This window comes from Theropithecus gelada, chromosome 4, assembly GCF_003255815.1.
Source record: "Theropithecus gelada isolate Dixy chromosome 4, Tgel_1.0, whole genome shotgun sequence".
In the NCBI taxonomy this organism is placed as follows: domain Eukaryota; kingdom Metazoa; phylum Chordata; class Mammalia; order Primates; family Cercopithecidae; genus Theropithecus; species Theropithecus gelada.
In genome coordinates, this window is record NC_037671.1 from 27,833,905 (window position 1) to 27,854,891 (window position 20,987).

Below are 20,987 nucleotides of genomic sequence, written 5' to 3' on the forward strand. Positions count from 1 at the left end.
AGCTGGGCGTGGTGGCGCATACCTGCAATTCCAGCTACTCAGGAGGCTGAGGCAGGAGAATTGCTTGAACTCAGGAGGTGGAGGCTGCAGTGAGTCGAGGTCACACCATTGCACTCCAGCCTGGGCAACAAGAGCAAAACTCTGTCTCAAAATAGATAAATAAATAAATAAAATAAAATCAAGGTGAAAATGAGGTGCAGTGTGTTCCATAAATACCAACTCAGAAAGGGCATGTGAAAAAAAAAAATCAGACCCTGCACGTGATGCTAGTAATTCAAAAATAATTTTTATTTTAACTTACATGACTGAAAGATCAATGAATACAAATGCCACAAAACTGAAAGCACCCCCTCAACCAAACATAAAATACAGAAGTGAATACAAAAGATCTGAAATTAATTCTCATGCAATAGTCAAAAAAATAAAAAATAAAAAAAAATGACAAACCAAACACAAAATCCTGTAACATCTGTGTTTGATTTTCTATAAAAAGAAGCATTTCAACCATTTAACATAAACTATAGACTATACATACTAACTACAGCCTGTACAATGTACCTTTAAAGTGAAGGATATATGAATATATATAATATTTATAAATATACAGATATATACATTATAACTTCACAGTTGAAAGAACTATTTGCCAGAAGCCTGGCAAACAATTTGCACTTTGAAATGAAATGAGTCCTTTTATAAAAGTCTTGCTAAAATGTAAATATTTAAAATGACATCTAAATGATACAAACACATCCATAGTACAGTTGATATCCCACAGTTTAAATTACACTCACATATATTGTTTTGATACCTTGGCATACCTCACCTTGTATACTCTCTAGAGGAAGAAAATATATTTTAATAAGAGCTACTGAATGGTCTTGTACTTTGCTTAATGAACTTGCATCTCTGATACTGAAGCAATAATGGGACCTGATGTTTGAACTATTTGGCCAGGGAATCCTACCAGTGAGTGATTTCCCTGGGGGCTGTAACCACCCCTCAGGATGTCCTTCTTTCTAATCCCATGGTCATTTTTACAGAAGGAGGGACCACTTTAAATGTCCCTCCACTCCTACTCCATTAGGATTTCCCCGACTTCTAGGTTCCTCCACCTCAAAGAGCATCACAGGTTTGTGAATCTACAGCTTTTGGTTTTGATTTGTCTTAGCAGCAAAATACCCCTACGGTAAGAATATCATAAAAAACGGCTCTCATTAATTTAAAAAAAAGCGTAAGTTTTGAGTTTTTTGTTTGTTTTTAAGTGTATAGGTATAAACTTAAGGTAGTTCTTAGTCATGTACTTATCTTTTTTCCATAATGGAAACATGATTTTGGAATTTTCAGGATGGGGAAAAGAAGCAAAATAAATTGTGGGAGTTTTTTCTTTTCTTTCTTTTTTTTTTTTTGAGACTGGCTCTCATTCCTCTGTCACATGGGCTGGAGTGCAATGGTGCAATCTCAGCTTACTGCAACCTCTACCTCAAGCGATCCTCCTACCTCAGACTCCGGAATAGCTGGGAGCACATAAAATTAAAACATCTAAACTCTCACAATGGGTCATTTTGCCAGGTTCTGCAGGCAAACTTTTATTTGAAGAGATTCTTTTTTGTGCTTTGTATTGAAAGTAAAGTTAGGTAGCTAAGGGGACAACTCAACCCTGAGACCACGACAGAGAAAAACTGCAAGGCATATGATGTTTATCGAAGTATCACAGGACTATTTCAAGCTTATAGAGAAACTTGCAAAAAAGTACAAAGATGGCTATTTTTAAATTTCATACATATTAAGATAAGATGGACTCTTTCACTGAGTATTATCAGACACAATCGACGATGTAATCTATTGAATTATACCATAGCCCTATCCTATGTTGGCCAAAGGAAAAGTAGATAGGTACTGTGAAATGAGACTCTGAATTCTTTCTATAACATGTTTTTGTTGTTGTTGTTTTGTTTTTTGAGACAGGGTTTTGCTCTGTCACCCAGTCTGGAGTGCAGTGGTACAATTATGGCTCACTGCAGCCTCAACCTTCTGGGCTCAAGCAATCCTCCCCCCTTAGCCTCCCAAGTAGCTAGGACTATAGGTGCACGCCACCACGCCCGACTAATCAAACAATTTTTTTTTGTAGAGACAGGGCCTTGCTATGTCGCCTAGGTTGGTCTTGAACCTACTGGGCTTAAGCAATTCTCCTGCCTTGAGCTCCCAAAGTGCTGGGATTACAGGCATGAGCCATTGCATCCAGCCTACATTTTTATTTTAGTTTTCGTGTCTCTCAGGCTCTAAACAATTTCCAGCCAAAACCACAGCACCATCTTGATGAAAAGGGTCAGATATTAAGACAGCTGTTAGGCAGTTAACCTGTAATTAAAAGGCTGTGGCAACTTCAGTTCCATGACGACCTCCGACTTTGACACAGTCTCGAGGAAATTTGTCCAATTGTTCATATGCCAGCCGCCCATCTTCTCCTAAATATAGAACATTAAATATGAATACAAATTCAAACTTAACGTTTTTATTTATTACTCAAAGTAACATAGTGCCAATTGTTTAGGTATGGACTGCTATAATATGCTATGTTAACTTTGGGTAAGAAAAAGTTATCTTTTGTTATTCCTAATTATGTCATTGTTTTCCAGGTAACGCTTAGAACAACCAAGAACTTTTGAGCTAATTAATGCCAGAGACCAAAATGATGCCAGGGTATGAAACAGAGTAGAAGTCTCATGGCCATTTCATATTGATGATTTCACATAATAGATTTATTTCAGAGCAATTGTATGGATTATATTTTAAGTACATTAGGGATTTCAATATGGCTGATCCTTTAATGCATTGAACTTTTACATAACTTTTACTTGTATACATTATATATTGATACATCTAAATGATCATTGGTAAAATCAATCTTAGGCTTTCAAACTTCAGCTAAAAATTACTCTTTACTATGTAAACATACAGAGATGCCGTCTACCAGCTACCAGCTAGTTCATTTTGCCTGTAGCACCACCTTGAACAGTTAAGATGCATTTGTAAATAATTTTAATGTTTTGTTTTATTTTTCTACTTTAAAAAATGATTAGAAAATGAGAAAATAAAATACAAAGACAAGTGATAAGAAACAGGCTTTCATAAATGTAACGCAAGTGAGACAAAGATGAAAATAGTTGTGCTTAATCAGAAGTTCATCTGGGCGTGGTGGCTCACGCCTGTAATCCCAAAACTTTGGGAAGCCAAGGTGAGTGGATCACTTGAGGTCATGAGTTTGAGACCAGCCTGATCAACACAGTGAAACCCCATCTCTACCAAAAAATGCAAAAAAGAAAAGTTAGCTGGGTGTAGTAGAGTCCGCCTGTAGTCCCAGCTACTTGGGAGGCTGAGGCAGGAGAATCGCTTGAACTCGGGGGCAGAAGTTGCAATGAGATGAGATTGCATCATTGCACTCCAGCCTGGGTGATAGAGTGAGACTCCATCTCAAAAAAAGAAAAAAAGAAGTTCACTGTGAAGGAAAACAAAAGTAAAAAAAAGATTCAGAAAATGTTGGAATTATATTGACATGAGGGGGTTTTAGAAAAGGAGCGTAATTATTGTAATTATGGATTTTATAATACATTAGAGTCTCTCCAAACAGAAACATTTCAGTAAAGCGAAAGTCTGGTTAGGGTTTTTTCCCCCCATACATTTAACTTTTTCAGGAACACCTTAGATACAAAAACAGATACCTGCCTATATTTAAAAGAACCTTGCAGAGTGAGCTTTTCTATAGGCAAAAGCCTGCCTTTTTTTTTTTTTTGAGATGGAGTCTCACTTTGTTGCCCAGGCTGGAGTGCAATGGCGCTATCTTGGTTCACTGCAACCTCCACCTTCAGGTTCAAGCGATTCTCCTGCCTCAGCTTCCCGAATAACTGGGATTACAGGCGCCCACCACCACGCCTGGCTAATTTTTGTATTTTTAGTAGAGACAGGGTTTTACCATGTTGGCCAGGCTGGTCTCAAACTCCTGACCTCAGATGATCTGCCCTCCTTGGCCTCCCAGAGTGCTGGGATTACAGGCCTGAGCTACTGTACGTGGCCATCTCTTATTAACGTTAAGAGATTTTTTTTTTTAACAGTCTTTGCATGCCTTGACTTTTCAGAGGCAATGCTCCATTTTTTCTAGTTTGGTAGTTTTCAAATTTTTATTACTTTGGAGTAGAACCCTTTACTCGAAACAAAATGTTGATATGCAAAACCCTGATATATTAAATAGATTAAACACAGGACCTTTCCAGTTGATGGCAGAAGAAGATGGAGCAACAGAGGGCCTGAGTTAGGGTCGTTCACGTGCTCCCTCCTTGCCCACTCACGCACACCCCGCTATGGATGCCTCAAGCTAAGATATGCGACTTTAAGAACCACATCTACTAGGCCAGTTCCTAGTTTGCTCATGAAGAGATTCTGGTTTAGAGGTGTTGTGTTCTACTCCCAGAGTCCCACAGGGTACAGTGGCCTAGAGTGGCAAGATTCCATCTTGGTGCCTGACTAGGTCTGGGTGCCAATAGGCAAGTTACACAACCTCAGCCTGCTTTCTGTAAAATGGAACTAATTGCACTTCTGCCTTTATGGACTAGTTTTGAGTACTAAATGAGTTAACCCATGCAGGTCCCTCAAAACAGTGCCTGGTCTGCAGCAAGTCCTCTATGGGTGTTACCCAATATTACTACAGTGACATGAGTAGGTTGGGTATCTGACTCTTATTCAGTTTTCAGTGTCTTGATCTGCTCTGCTGCTAGTCTAGTCATTTTTTTTTTTTTTTTTTTTTTAGCTAGAGCTAGAGGTAGAGTGTGGTGACACAATCACAGCTCACTGTAGCTTCGACCTCCTAGGCTCAAGTGATCCTCCCCCCACCTAGCTTCCTGAGTAGCTGGGACTACAGGCTCATGCCACCATGCCTGGCTACTTGAAAAAAATGAGTTTTGTTTTTTTTTTTTTTTTTTGTAGACCTAGTCTTGCTATGTTGCCCAGGCTGGTCTCAAACTCCTGGCCTCGGCCAGTGCAGTGGCTCATGACTTTATTTATTTATTTATTTTGAGACGGAGTCTCGCTCTGTCGCCCCGGCTGGAGTGCAGTGGCCAGATCTCAGCTCACTGCAAGCTCCGCCTCCCGGGTTCACGCCATTCTCCTGCCTCAGCCTCCCAAGTAGCTGGAACTGCAGGCGCCCGCCACCTCGCCCGGCTAGTTTTTTGTATTTTTTAGTAGAGACAGGGTTTCACTGTGTTAACCAGGATGGTCTCGATCTCCTGACCTCGTGATCCACCCGTCTTGGCCTCCCAAAGTGCTGGGATTACAGGCTTGAGCCACCGCGCCTGAGCTCATGACTTTAATCCTAGCACTTTGGAAGGCGGAGGTGGGAGTATCTCTTGAGGCCAGAAGTTTGAGACCAGCCTGGGCAACATGGCAAAACCCCATCTCTATCAAATTGAAAAATATACATTTTTTAAAAAGAATAAAATTGTTTAAAAACAAAACAAAACAACCCATAAAACAAGAACTCATGGCTTCAAGCAATCCTTCTACTTTGGCCTCCCAAATTGCTGGGATTACAGGGTTGAGCTACCACGCCCAGCTCTGGCTAATTGTATTTATTTTTATTTTGTAGAGATGGGGTTTTGTTATGTTGATCAGGCTGGTCTTGAACTCCTGTGCTCTCACACTCAAGCAATCCTGTGTTGGCCTTCCAAAGTGCTGGGATTACAGGTATCAGCCACTGCAGCCGGCCCTCTGCCAATCCTTTAACTGCCTTGTGAAGTAGGCAGAGTGTTGGAGGGGAGAGAGCTATAGCTTTGGGGAGTCAGGGAGTATGGTTCCAAGCAGGTCTGAGGTCCAGCTGGGACACAATGAAATGGCCATGGTCATGGTGAAAACTGTTCTGTTTCTGTCCAACATAGTGGCCACCAACCACACGTGGCCACCAACCACATTTAAATCTAAATGGTAATTACAGATGGTCCCTGTGACTGACAATGGCTTAGACTTATGATTCTTTGACTACAATGGTGCAAAAGCTGCATGCATTCAGTAGAAACCATACTTTTTTAGCATGGTATTCAATACAATCTATGAGATATTCAACACTGTATTATAAAATATGCTTTGTGTTAGATGATTTTGCCCAACTGTAGGCTAATGTAAGTGTTCTGAGCATGTTTAAGGTAGGCTAGGCTAGGCTATGATGTTCTGTAGGTAAGATGTATTAAGTGCATTTTTGACTTAACAGTATTTTCACCTTACAATGGGTTTATTGGGATGTAACCCCATTGTAAGTCAAGGAGCAGCTGTCCTCAAAATGGAGTAAACTTAAAACTTCAGTTCCTCAATCATGGTGGTGAATGTGAACAGCTCAACAGCCATTTAGGATGACTGCTGTCATACCGGACAGTGCGCATATCGAACAATCCCATCACCATGGAGGGATCTACCGGACAGCTCTAGGTGAAAATATCCAAATCATTCCATACTGGTTGGTAAATAGTTGCAGCCCTGAGTCCTTTAAGTGCCCACAATGACCTTCTGCCCTTTGTCATAGGGCATTTTATCAATTCCTATTGAAAATACTAATTGAGTCATTTGTGTGAGAGAAAAATGTGCCAGTATTTGTACATTAGGGTCAAAGAAGATTCATAATATTGAGTTCAGGGGGTTCTCAAACTTTGTATTAGAATCACCCGGGAGGCTTTAAAAAATCCTGATGCCAAGGAACACTTAGACCAATGAAAGCAGAATCTTTGGGAATAGATTGTTTAAGCTTCCCTGGTGAATGTGCAGCCAGTGTCGAGCACTGCACACTGGTGGTGTGAGAGGGCCCAGGGCTGATGCGAGCAGTGTGCATGAAGAGCTAAGGTGAAGCAGGTATGGTGATGGCTTCTGGAGATACTGCTGTTCGCACAGCTCCAGTGAGTCCCGGGGCACATTCTTTTGGGATCAACTTCCTTAGATTACACTGGAAATAGAAGCTTCGTTGGCTATGCTTTGTAAGCGCCTGGCTTACCTTCATGGTTATTTTAGAATACGAAGGGATAAAGGAGTTTAAACTAATAATACCTGGGTACATTTTTGGAGAATTAAACAATTTCTATGCCTAATACAGCCATAAGGAATAACTTTTATCCTTTAAACAAATATATACTGGCTAAGATTTCTGTGGAAGAAATAATATATTCAATAGCAGAATGATGCCTTGTTAAACCCATAATTGTAAGAAAGAGGGCCTAACAATAAATGGGATTTTCACAGTGATTATAAATGCCATGAGATTCTTCTTCATGTTGTTTAGTTACTATCACTAAACAAGGGTGGCTTTTTTTCTAAGCTGCATTATTGATTGGATTATGTCTGAGGATTTCCAGGAGCATAATTTTTTGTTTTTTTTTTTGAGATAGAGTTTTGCTCTTGTTGCCCAGGCTGGAGTGCAATGGTGTGATCTCGGCTCACCGCAACCTCCGCCTCCCAGATTCAAGTGATTCTCCTGCCTCAGCTTCCCTAGTAGCTGGGATTATAGGCATGTGCCACCACACCCAGCTAATTTTGTATTTTTAGTAGAGACAGGGTTTCTCCATGTTGGTCAGGCTGATCTTGAACTCCCGACCTCAGGTGATCTGCCCACCTTGGCCTCCCAAAGTGCTGGGATTACAGGCATGAGCCACTGCACCCGGCTCTAGGAGCATAGTTTTTACACTTTTAAGAGTGTGTTATTGAAGTAAAATTATTTATAATGATTATTTATACTTTTTTTTTTGAGAGGGCGTCTTACTCTGTCACCCAGGCCGGAGTACAGTGGCATGATCTCAGCTCATTGCAACCTCTGTCTCCTGGGTTCAAGTGATTCTCCTACCTCAGCCTCCCAAGTAGCTGGGACTACAGGGGCACCCCACCATGCCTGGCTAATTTTTGTATTTTTAGTAGAGACACAGTTTCACCATGTTGGCCAGGCTGGTCTCGAACTCTTGACCTCAAGTGATCCACTTACCTTGGCCTCCCAAAGTGCTGGGATTACAGGGGTGAGCCACCAAGCCCAGCTATTTATACTTTTTAATTCAGAATTAAGAAAGGCTTTCCCCACCCTCCCAAGTCCCCAAAAAAGAATAAATGTGTAATGCCTGCTAGGCGTGAACCTTCATAAAATAAAGTGAAGAGGAAGGGTTCTCTGGATATTTCAGAATAAAATAAGTACTCCAATTATTTTCTTAGGTATCAGGGCTCAGATGGGCAGAGGCTACAGGGCAGTCAGAGGTTAACCTGGGACTCAGGGTGAGGCTGAGATACCTGGGGCTTTACAGCATTCCCTGGGACGCATCTCTGGTACCTCACCCAACCTCTGTCCTCCAGGGAGTGTCAACCCCACCCTGGCAACCCAGCCTGGATTCCTATTGCCTCTGCTTTATGGTTTGACTTCTGTGTTCTTGATTCCAAATAGTATACAGACTGATCAGTCCATATAGAAAGGCTCCAGAGAATATACTTCACTCTCAGCATCCAGACAGAACGAGGAGCTGGGGTGAGATGGACACTGATCAGTTCTTCGTACTCTGTGTGAGAAGACAGCCTACAGCGGCGAAACTGCTAAGACAGGGTACACGAAACTTCTCCTTACTGGAGAAGGGAACATCTCAAAGGGAACATCCCTCTGAGAGTGCCAGAAGCACACAATCATGTAAACAACAACGACAACAATAAAACTCACCCAGAGACAAGAGGGTTTCGGAGGCTACATTTCTGATTTCTTCAGTATCAGACTGACACAATGTCACCAGCATTTTAATGCTTTCAGTAGCCTATGGGGGAAAAATAGGTTACATCGTGTTTTGATATTTAGGTCTAGAGTTCCACGAGAATTGGCATTTAACAACTGGTGGGAACTTTAGCCTCACTTTGTTGCCCAGGCTGGAGTGCAATGGAGCGATCATAGCTCACTGCAGCCTTGACCTCCTGGGCTCAAGCAATTCTCCTGCCTCAGCCTCCTGAGTAGCCAAGACTGATTTTTAATTTTTAATCTTTGGTAGAGATGAGATCACACTATGTTGCCCAGGCTAGTCTCAAACTCCTGGGCTCAAGCAATTCTTCTGCCTTGGCCTCCTAAAGTGGTGGAATTACAGGTGTGTGCCACCATGCCTGGCTGATTTTTGTATTTTTAGTAAGGATGAGGTTTCACCATGTTGTCCAGGCTGGTCTCAAACTCCTGACCTCAGGTGATCTACCGGCCTCAGCCTCCCAAAGTGCTGGGATTACAGATGTGAGCCACCATGCCTGGCCCTAGAGCTGGTTTTAATCACAGGCCGTTAACTTTTTCTTTTGAGGTATTAATCCCTTTCTTTATCAGGCCTGCAGGTCCCTGCCTCTTTTCCAAGATTTTGGCAAGTTCTAAGGTGTGGCTTTCTCTCATTCTTTTCTCAAGACTGATTTGTCTTATTTTTTTGTGATGAAGGTAGGTCAAACATTACATCTTGCCTACTGAAAGGGAAACTTCCATGTCAGGAGTTCTCAGTCTTTTCGTACTTGTTTACATTCTAGCTCTCTCCCTGCTCACGACACCTTATGACAATCAAAACTGGTTCTCTGCTTAATAAAGAGAGCTTATGGGGAAGGATCTGGGAATTCAGTGGCATACTGAATTTTAGTACTTCTTTTCAAATCTTATTTGTCCCTGCTTTTTGTTGTTCACAATAAAAGTGAGTGAAATCACCATACATCTCATCTCCCTTTTAAGATATACTTTCCTTTTTTCTCTTTTTTTTTTTTTTGAGACAGAGTCTGGCTCTGCCACCCAGGCTGGAGTGCAATGGCACAATCTTGGCTCACTGCAACCTCTGCCTCCTGGGTTGAAGCAATTCTCCCACCTCAGCCTCCTGAGTAGCTGGGATTACAGGCACCTGCCACCATGCCTGGCTAATTTTTGTAGAGACAGGATTTCACCAGGTTGGCCAGGTTGGTCTCAAACTCCTGACCTTAGGTGATCCACTGGCCTTGGCCTCCCAAAATGCTGGGATTACAGGCGTGAGTCACCGTGCCAGCCAATATGACATACTTTTCTAATACTGACCTAAAGGCAAACCGGTTCCCTTGGGCTAGTGCAAAACATGATTGCTTTCTGCCACTTATTGACTAACAAAACAAAGTCACATGTAATTACTGTTTAAGGGAGAAAAATACTAAAACTAACATACAGTGCAAAGGAGACAAGAAACACTGCTAAAAAAGTACTTTCAAACATGAAAGAAAAGCTGTTATATATACTCGGCTTAGCCTGGCTCCAAGCTGAGCTGCCAGGGGAGTTCCAAGGCTAGGCTTTACCTCAAGGATTTTCAGGGCCAGGCAAGCTGCTTTCTGGAGCTGGAGGTTTGTCTTTGTTAGCGCTTCACAGTAATAGAGCAAGGCCTGAAAGAGAAGGAGGGATCTCGTGAAGGCATTTTGGTTTGTTTGTAGTTTAAGAGGTATACCTCGTTCTCACTCTCTGAAATAAACTATAGCATATAACCTACACATTTTGCACTACCTTCAGAGCAAGAAAAAAAAAAGTCATTGAGATTCATGTTAATTAAAAGAGTCATTTATTCAATAAATTGATCCCTTATGTTCTCCTAGATCTCCTATGACTCTAGGAGAACATAAGGGATCAATTTATTGAGTAACATAATCATGGTGGGCTTTTATTGGCCACCTAAAGGTAATTTTTTTAACCAAGTAATGAAGAAGGCAAAATTTCTCAGAGCTGTTTTTGATCCCAGATCATTAACTTTTTCTTTTAAGGTGTTAATCCCTTTGTATATGTCCCATCATAAAGGCCTGCAAGCTCCTGCCCCTTGTCCCATGTGTCATTCCAAGATTTGAAACATTCTCCTAGAGTCCATGACTCTAGGAGAATATAAGAGATCAATTTATTAAATAAAATTGGGAGATAGAGAGTTATGGTTCTGGCTTTTAAGGAGCCTGTAGATGTAGTAGAAATGCTAAGACTGTTAGAAGGAACTGAAGAGAAGAAATGTATTAGGTGCCATAAGAAATCCACAAGGTAAGTCAGTCACTTGAAGAAGAGACATTTTATGGAGGGCCAGGGTAAGTTTCACAAAAATGTTTGAACTGGAATGGAAATGATGGGTTAGATTTCAGCGGGGAAGTTGATTGAAAAAAAGGTATTCAGGCAGAAATAAGGAAGACAGGAGGAGGCAGTACGTTCCAGTGAGGAGGGTGGTAATGTCAGTTTGAGATTTGCTGAGTTTGATACACGGCAAATTAATGCTCTGTATAAAAAAACTCTGCATAAAAGTACATTGTCTTTTTTTTTTTTTTTTGAGACAGTCTCGCTCTGTGGCCCACGTTGGAGTGCAGTGGCATGATCTTGGCTCACTGCAACCTCCGTCTCCCGGGTTCAAGCGATTCGCCTACCTCAGCCTCCTAAGTAGCTGGGATTACAGGTGCCCACCCCCACACCCAGCTATTTTTTTTTTTTTTTTTTTTTTTTTTTTTTTAGTAGAGATAGGATTTTGCCATATTGGCCAGGCTGGTCTTGAATTCCTGACCTTGTGATCTGCCCGCCTTGCCCTCCCAAAGTGTTGGGATTACAGGCGTAAGCCACTGCACCCAGCCAATTGTCTTATTTTTACCAAGCTAATTTTTTCCTAAATGGTTGATAAAATGTGTAGTACTTAACATTAATTCAAATGAATAAGAGTCACTATATGTCATATTGGTTCATAGGAAACTTAATTACTCTTGAAGAGAATTGAGGGTGGAAAGAGAGGACTAACTTTTGATTTTGTTGGGCTATATTGTGCATTTCTTGCTATTTGTCTGAATTATTTTTATTTTTTATTTTTATTTATTTATTTATGTTTTGAGATGGAGTTTTACTCTTGTTGCCCAGGCTGGAGTGCAATGGCGCAATCTTGGCTCACTGCAACCTCCGCCTCCTGGGTTCAAGTGATTCTCCTGCCTCAGCCTCCCTAGTAGCTGGGATTACAGGCGGATGCCACGATGCCCAGCTAATTTTTGTATTTTTAGTAAAGACAGGGTTTCACCATGTTGGTCAAGCTGGTTGTAAACTCCTGACCTCAGGTGATCCACCCACCTGGGCCTCCCAAAGTGCTGGGATTACAGACGTCAGCCACCGCGCCCGGTTTACTTTTATTTTTAAAAGCGTAACTCAAGTCAGATCACCATACTAAAGGGTATCTGTTGAATCAATAAGTGGTATTGCTCTGCCATTTGTTTTATTTTTTTGAGACAGGGTTCTTGCTCTGTCACCCAGGCTGGAGTACAGTGGCATGATCACAGCTCACTATAGCCTCAACCTCCTGGGCTCAGGTGATCCTCCCACCTCAGCCTCCCAAGTAGCTGGTACTACAGATATGTGCCACCATGCCCGGCTTAATTGTTTTTTAATGTTTTTTTTTGTAGAAACGGGGTTTCGCCATGTTGCCTAGACTGGTCTCGAACTCCTGGGACCAATCCATCCTCCTGCCTCAGCCTCCCAAAGTGCTGGGATTACAGGCATGAGCCACCGTGCCTGGGCTATATAATGATATTTCTTAGATTTATCCCTTTTCCATGGTCTCAGGTCTTGTTGGAGGTCTCAGTTTCCTACTGGGCCATCACCACAGCATTCTGCTCCCCGTGCCTAACAATGAGGGACCCCCTTCCTCCAGCATGCATTACATCAGCATAGGCAGCCCCCCTCCCCTCCCTTTTCTTTGCCTAGCATCCAAAAGGGGAGGAAATAACCCTCAATCCACAGCTGGGCAGCTACACAGGGACTAGCCTCCCGTACAAAAGGAACAAGGTCCCTGAAGTGCCACTTGCCATCAACCCCCTCCAAAGCTCCCATTTCCAGAGGTGGATATACACCAAGGTCATCTTTAGCATTTCATCCCTATTGAAGCATTGTTATACTGCAAACATGCCCGAGAGGAAGGACAATTGAAGTTATCATCACCCATTTAAGTCTTGGAATATGTGGTTTTGTTAAGGGGTAAACCTGGGTTTGATAGTGAACCTTGAAGGCCCTTGAAATGAGTAAAAGAGGGAAATGGCAGGAGTTCAAGGCTGTATCAAGCTATGATTGCATTACCTGGGTGGTGCATGTCCAGCCTGGGTAGCAAAGTAGGACCCCATCATTTCTTTAGTTTTGATTGGTTTATGGAGCACATATTATCAATAAGGCAGAAAAAATTATTTTTGTAAAAGAATAAATGCTAAAATATTAGTAGTAAATGATAGAAAATTAAACCAGCTTCTGGTTCAATGGCCATGGTTTAGTGTCTTACCTTTTCCCTGAAATGCTGATTTTTGGAGGCTGCTGCCAAGTAAAGCGTCACAGCCTCGCTAACTTCATTGTCCTCTCTGGTTAATAGGAGAGCCAGAGTCCTGAGGACTTCCTGCTGGGCCGGGAGGTTGCTGGGAGCAAGGTCACTCATGGTCTGTAGCAGTTTTTCATCTCTCAGTGATTGCAGAGTCTGAACCATGGAAACTAGAGGGTAAGAAGGAAGGAGATTTCATGTTCTGACATGCTAAAGTAACGAGCTCATTACAAATATAAATAGAACTCAAGTACATAAGAAAGTATAGTATAGTAACTCAAATACATATGAAAAATTAGCGTCAGATAAAGGTGGTATTTCAGATTGGTGAGAAAAGGACAGACTATTCAAATAACTACATTACAGTGATGGGCAAAGCACATGGGAAAAAGTGAAGGTGGGTTTCGATCTCATAATGGCTACAAAAATAACTTATAGATGAATTAGCCCACTGTAAAAATATACAGAAGAAAATACAGGTAGACGGCTTTTACTATCTTCCTAATATATGTATGGCAGACTCAATTGCTCCTCTTTTAGTCAAACCTGTTTGGCAAAACCCCAATCCTGGGTGAACCCAGTACAGAAACCAAGTCTTCACTGAGGCAACTGGGCACTGATGGAGCAACCCGTTTATTTATTATTTAATATTTTTCTTTTCTTTTCTTTCTTTCTTTTATTTTTGAGACAGAGTCTTGCTCTTGTTGCCCAGGCTGGAGTGCAAATAGTGTGATCTCAGTTCACTGCAACCTCTGCCTCCTGGGTTCAAGTGATTCTCTTGCCTCAGCCTCCCAAGTAGCTGGGATTACAGGTGCATGCCACCATGCCCAGCTAATTGTTGTATTTTTAGTAGAGACGGGTTTCACCACGTTGGCCAGGCTGGTCTCAAACTCCTGACCTCAAATGATCCACCCGCCTTGGTCTCCCAAAGTGCTGGGATTACAGGTGTGAACCACCGTGCCTGGCCAGAGCAACCCGTTTTGTTGGTTGGAATATGAAGACAATACAGTAAAAAATAAGGTTTTGAGTCCCATTTGGACAAATTAACCATGTTCCTTGAATAAAGAGTATACTATACTCCCTAACCAGAAATCCAGCATGACCAACCGTTAGTCACAAAAACCCTGGGATGAGGATGTGTCTGGTCAGTACAGATGGAAACATAAAAGCCAAAATTCATGCTCCATGAATAAAGCAATATTCTCTACACAGTAGACAAATGTGTGACTTATTTAGATTTTTTCTTTTTTTTGCTTTAATTTCCTATTTTCCTTGCTGTGGATGCTCTATCAATTTCACTGCTTTGTAAATAAACACCCTAGTAAAAAGCCTCAAGGCAGCATTGTGGATTATAACATCTAAATTAACAAATAGCAGAAAATAGCCTAAATGTTCAACAATATAATCAAATACATTAGTATACATTCAAATGCAGAACTATTAATCTAATAACTAACATAATCTAATACAAATGCTTTCAAAGAATACTTAATAACACAGAACATAATATCAAATAAAAAACAGGATCAATACTCTGTAAGGCATAATTACAATTTTGAATCTAAAACCCACATACATTCAACTGAAAAATACATTCAATTTAAAAAGTAGGGGAAGGAGAGATTGGAATTTCTTTCTTTATACTTCTCTGTTTTATATATATATAAAATGGGGACCATGTAATAAGAGGCTGGAGATGTAAATTGCCACTGATATAATCTGAGTAATAGAAACGTTTTCTCAGGATATTGATTTAGTTGGGGCAAATTTGGTATCAAGAAATGAAGACTATAATATAAAATAAGACTTTGTGGTCCTAAAACAAGGTCTTTCTGCCCATGCTTTGTCTTCCTGGTCCTCTGTGCTGGCGTCTGCCTCGTAAGGGGTTATGCTCAGACTCTCTCCGATGCTCCGTGCTGGTACAGTGCTGGGTGAAGGAAGATTTTGCTTCCTTCACTATGATGCCACCCAATGTGCTGACTGTGTTGTTGCAGGATTTGATGTTCTGGAGAGAGAAGGGGTAAGCCTGGGCTTGTGCCAGACAGGTTGCTGCTGCGTGGTGCCGTGCCAGACTCACCTAGCTCCAAAGAACACACCTCATTCCTCCCGTCCCTTTTAACCTGCATTGTCAAGTCTCCGTGGATTTATGGAGCATAAACCTGGGAACCAGAAACCAGCCCCTCACTACCTGGCTCCACTCCCAAAGTGGAGTTTTCACTTGATGCAGATTGTTATTTTATTTCCAGTCTCTGAAGGGCCACGTGGAATGGCAAGAACCGGCTTCATTGGTGCACGCCTGCACTGGCAGCTGTTCTTGTTCCCTGGACATGTAGCCCTAGAGTTAGTTTTCCACCATTTCCTCCTTTCCCTTCCCACCATGTTACCTACCTGCCTTCTTTGAAACCCCATTTCTTCCTATTATTACTGAAAGCCTCACCAAAAAGGGCAATATAAAATGGTATTGCCTGTAGGATTGATCCGACTAATGGCAAATACATTACTGAAGGAAATAAATTACAGTGAAAGCTTAAATCATTTACCAACATCCCGTAAATGGTGCCTCTCTGCCAGATAATTGAGTTGCTTCTAGTGAATCCCTGGTTCATTAACAAGGGACTCACTAATGTTAAAAGTCCAAAAGTCATTTAAAAGGCAAATTGCACCTCTACTGTGGACTTGAAAAATAAAAGGCCATCATTGCCAAAAGCCATGATTTAAAAGACCAGAGATATCGCCAAATTGAGCCACCACTATAATGTGACAAAAGAACATGTCCCACCTTGCCTTGCCAGCTGGCTCAGGTAACTCTCCAGGTCACTGACGCCGTGGCTGGTGAAGTAACTGTAATACTGGAAAACAGTGACGACTTCCGAGGACAGGCTGGAGGAAAGCAGAGGCTCAGCCTGGTCCAGAATTTGGGACACCAGGGTTCGAAACACTATTCGGAAGGGAAAGACACAAAGCAGCTTTAGATATATGACCATTCATTCATTCAATAACTTTTATTTTTATTTTTATTTGAGAGACAGGGTCTCACTTTGTTGCCCAGGTTGGTCTCAAACTCCTGGGCTCAAGCAGTCCTCCTGCCTCAGCTTCCCAAGTAGATGGAACTGCAGGCATGAGCCATCACATCTGGCTCAATAAGTTGTTTATCTTTTATTGTGGTTGAAGATACAGTGAAGTAGGTAAAGTAAGCAGTTGGATGGTTTTTGCACATGTGCACACCTGTGTAACTGCCATTTAGATCAAGATATGGAAGACGGCCCGCATTCCATAAGGTTTCCTTGTGCCCCTTCCCAGTCCATAACCACCCTTCCCTTCCCTTATATATAACATACATAACGAATAAATATTATATATGTGTGTGTAGAAGAGAGATAAAAAGGAAGAGGAAGAGACAAGTGAGAGAGGAAAAGAGAAGGAAGGAAGGAAAGAAGGAAGGAAAAATGAAGGGAAGAGAAAGGAAGGGAAGGGCACAAATCGGCAACTAACAATCTGACATCTATCAACATAAATTAGTTTCACCTGTTCTTGAACTTCATGTAAATGTAATTATATGGTATGTACTTCTGGTGTCTTGTTCCTTTTACACAACAAAGTATCTGTGAGATTCATTCAAATTATTGATTATAGCAACAATGTGTTCTTTTTAAAAATTGCTAGCCCAGGGCTGGACACAGTGGCTCACTCCTGTAATCCCAGCACTTTGGGAGGCTGAGGCAAGTGGATCACCTGAGGTCAGGAGTTCAAGACCAGCCTGGCCAACATGGCAAAACGCTGTTTCTACTAAAAATATAAAAATTAGCCGGTCATGGTGGCATGTGCCTGCCATCACAGCTACTGGGGGTGCTGAGGCAGGAGAATCGCTTGAACCTGGGAGGTGAAGGTTGCAGTTAGCTGAGATCACACCATTGCACTCCAGCCTGGGCAATAGAACGAGACTCCAACTCAAAAAAAAAAAAAAAAAAAAAGAAAAAAGAAAAAAAAATATTGCTGGCCCAGAGTAGTGGCTCACAACTGTAATTCCAGCACTTTGGGAGGCCAAGGGAGGATTGCTTGAGCCCAGGAGTTCAAGACCAGCCTGGGCAAGAGGGTGAAACCCCGTCTCTACTAAAAGTACAAAAATTAGCCAGGCGTATAGTCCCAGTACAAAAGGGGAAGAGGCAGGAGAATCTCTTGAGCCCAGGAGATGGAGGCTGCGGTGAGCTGTTATCACACCACTGCATTCCCCCTGGATGACAGGGTGAGACCTTGTCTGTATTTTGTTTTTAAAAATTGCTGTGTGATACTCTGTGCTATAAGTATATTACAATTTATCCATTCTCTTGTGGGCATTTAGGTTGTTTCCAATTTTTGGCTCTTGTGAGTAAAGCTGGTAGGAACCTTCATATAAAGTCCTTTCTTGTGAACATAGCACTTATTAGTCTTTACATATTTAGGAGTGAATGTGCTGGATCCAAGGGTAGGGGGTATATTGAGCTTTAGTAGAAACTGCCAAACAGTTTTTCCAAAGTGATCATACCATTTGACACTCTCAAACTGGTGAAACTGTAATGAAAGAAGTACACATATAGAAATAACAATACATAAGAACGTAGTAGCTTTATTATTATTGAGATGGAGTCTCACTCTGTCACCTAGGCTGGAATGCAGTGGCGTGATCTCAGCTCACTGCAACCTCTGCCTCCTGGGTTCAAGCGATTCTCCTGTCTCAGTCTCCCAAGTAGCTGGAATTACAGGCATGGGCCACCATGCCCGGCTAATTTTTGTATTTTTAGTAGAGATGGAGTTTCGTCATGTTGGCCAGGCTGGTCTCGAACTCCTGACCTCAGGTGATCCACCCGTCTCGGTCTCCCAAAATGCTGGGATTACCGACGTGAGCCACTGTGCCTGGCTAAAATGTAGTAGCTTTAAATGTCACTGCTGATATTCTGAATTAAAACAGTTCAACATCTTTCTTTTCTTAAATCTGAGTAGATGATGTTTTCCCTGGACAGTACACTTCTTTTTTCAGGGCTGGCCTTTTGTGTGCTTCCCATCCGCAGGCAAGTGGTAGCAGGAACCCCTCCCCCCGGATCCCGCCGCAAAGCCCACTCTCACACCGAAGGACAGAAATTCTCTCTCTACTGCTGCCTCGTACCTGGGTCTGCAAGTCCTGGATATTCTTTGTTGACGGTTCTGGCAAAGCTGGCCTCCAGTTGCTTAATCACTCTGTCCGCTGGGCTGTGGTAGACACCAATAGGGCTGCAGCACTTGGTCCAGAATGACAGCAAAGACAGCTTTTTGTGAAATTCTGGTATGGCTGGAAAAGAAGAGCAACCCCCCATCTCATAACACATTTTATTTTATTTTATCTTTTTGAGACAGAGTCTTGCTCTGTTACCCAGGCTGGAGTGCAATGGCATGATCTTGGCTCACTGCAACTTCCGCCTCCTGGGTTCAAGTGATTCTCTTGCTCAGCTTCCCAAGTAGCTGGGATTACAGGCATGCACCACCACACCTGGCTAATTTTTGTATTTTTATTAGAGATGGGGTTTTACCATGTTGGTCAGGCTGGTCTCGAACTTCTGGCCTCAAGCAAACCACCCACCTCGGCCTCCCAAAGTGCTGGGATTATAGGCGTGAGCCACCACGCCAGGCTATAACACATTTTAAATGAAGCAGATAAAGACGTGTTGGGGAAAGGGTGTGTCAGGGGAGGTCTTTAGGGACCTTTTTTCTCCCCATAAGACTGTGATTAGTTTTCAGATGGAACTAGCAGATTCCTCTGTGGTTGGCAGATGGCCCAAAGGGTAAAGAAGTTATGACAGGAACTCATCCTGCCTGGGCAGCAAAGAAAACAGAGCAAACACAAGGCTGCTTGCTGTGAGCGATAGGAAACACAGGAGCTCCACCCTTGGGAAGCGTTCCAATCATGGGTTTTCCTATAACTCCACAGCAGAAATCATACAGGATCGAGGACTCAAACTTGAGGAGCGTTTCCTGAAGGGGATGGGAGGTAGCGGTAGGTGGCTGGAGGAAATTTTTACCCTGCCCAGGTGGTTCCCTGACTGAAATGACTGAACAGCATGGTACCAGGTGGCATAGGAACAATGTTTCACTTGTATGTGTCATGATCATGAGGAGGGGGGCTGGGAGAGGAGAGGACACAAGTCACTCACAGCCTGAATGTCCTGCCCCTCTTCATGCCCCTCAGAGACCGGCCAAGGTCACCTACTTCTACTGGGAATGGATGTGGGAGGCAGAAATGTACAGGGAGAATAAGATAGAGGAAGTTTTAGGTTTAATCAGAGATTACCTGGAAGACCCTATTTCTGCTGAATATCTGATATGAAAAAAGACATAAATTCTGGTTTCTACAAAAGTGCCCCATAGCCAGATCACACAAATTCAAAGGCATCTTTCCCATGTCAAATTCTTCATCTAAAACTCTTAGAATCAGGAACTCTCCTGGAGGTGTTTGCATGCATGTATTTGTACCTTTCCCGAGCAGGGTCTGGCAGGATCTTCCATTTGACAGTCACTATAGGAGTTGTCTTAGCCACCTCCAGGGTGCAAGAACATCCTATAGTCATCTGTCCCTAAAGGGAACCGCACCAGCAGAAAGTGTGTGAAACTCTGCCTGTGAAGTGGGTGCTGTTTCTGTTTCTGTGTCTGACTTTCGGAGGTGGAGGCCCTCTGGAAAAAACTGTGTGCCTGCTGCTTTGACTCAGAAAGCCGAAATGTGACATTAATGAGTCCAATTTGTTTGGAGACCTTTCTCAATCCTGTGACCTAAGAATGCTTTTCTGTTTTTCCAACAAAGCAATGAACATGCATAGGGAGTGGACTGGGCTAGTGGTGTCATTATTTACATGAATAGCGGTGTAATTGGCAGATACTTACCTTCCACAACAGAACTGATATTTCCTATGTTCTCATCACTGACAGCGGCGAGTTTCTCCATCACTTGGATCTGCCTAGAAAGCTTCTCTAAGAGACTTCTTGCCACAAATGGGATTTTGCTTGAGAAAACAATTTGCTGGTAAAAAAAACAAAACCACTGTTTCAATTATGTTGTTTTCAGTAGAGCTTTCTCTACCCAGCTTCATCCTCCCTGAATGTGGTGATGATACTAAATAAACTCATGCAATGTTTTTCTTCCAGCTTGATAATGATCCTCATTCCATGCCAGTTACAACATCTGATGAAATCAGGCATGTTTTTGTTGCTTTGCATTTCTTCATGTGCGCATAAATTCTGGAACTTTCTCAGTAGTAGGTCTACAACGTTATTATAAAGCTGCCTTCCCTTTTATGTACTATGAATCTGATCTTCCCCTTTGAAACGTAAGTGGCAGTTTAGGCTGTGTCTTGGTGTGTAAGCAGAAATAGATTTGTCTTACAAATGCAGTAATTTTTCACAGCATGGTTTTATTTTTGTGTGTGTGTGTTCAAGTTGAAAGTTAAGGGCAGGTTAAATAATAATGATAATTACAATCAGAGCTGTCTCTTGATAACAAATGAGTGCTTACTATGTGCCAGCCACTGGTCTGAGTCCTGTATAAGTGTTAGCTTATGTTATTTCTCATAACAACCCAGTGAGGCGGGTCCTATTGATATCCCCATTTTACTGATGAGAAAATTGAGGCACAGAGAGGTTAAGCAACCTGCCCAAGGT

General features: G+C 42.2%; 1 protein-coding gene across 5 annotated transcripts in view; it reads right to left on the reverse strand.

Moving 5' to 3' along the window:
• Positions 1-261: 261 nt before the first annotated feature.
• RIPOR2 (RHO family interacting cell polarization regulator 2) overlaps positions 262-20,987 on the reverse strand; it is a 240,828-nt gene continuing 220,102 nt past the window's right edge. For 4 of the 5 annotated variants that reach the window (XM_025382889.1, XM_025382891.1, XM_025382890.1 and 1 more), the window contains 7 exons: positions 20,214-20,349; positions 18,469-18,630; positions 16,108-16,266; positions 13,296-13,498; positions 10,327-10,410; positions 8,720-8,810; positions 262-2,468 (listed from right to left, as the gene is read on the reverse strand). In XM_025382889.1, coding sequence (XP_025238674.1) covers positions 2,368-2,468; positions 8,720-8,810; positions 10,327-10,410; positions 13,296-13,498; positions 16,108-16,266; positions 18,469-18,630; positions 20,214-20,349 — 936 coding nt within the window. In that variant the 3' untranslated portion in view covers positions 262-2,367. The remainder of the gene's footprint in view (positions 2,469-8,719; positions 8,811-10,326; positions 10,411-13,295; positions 13,499-16,107; positions 16,267-18,468; positions 18,631-20,213; positions 20,350-20,987) is intronic. The other variant, XM_025382888.1, reaches the window with a different exon arrangement.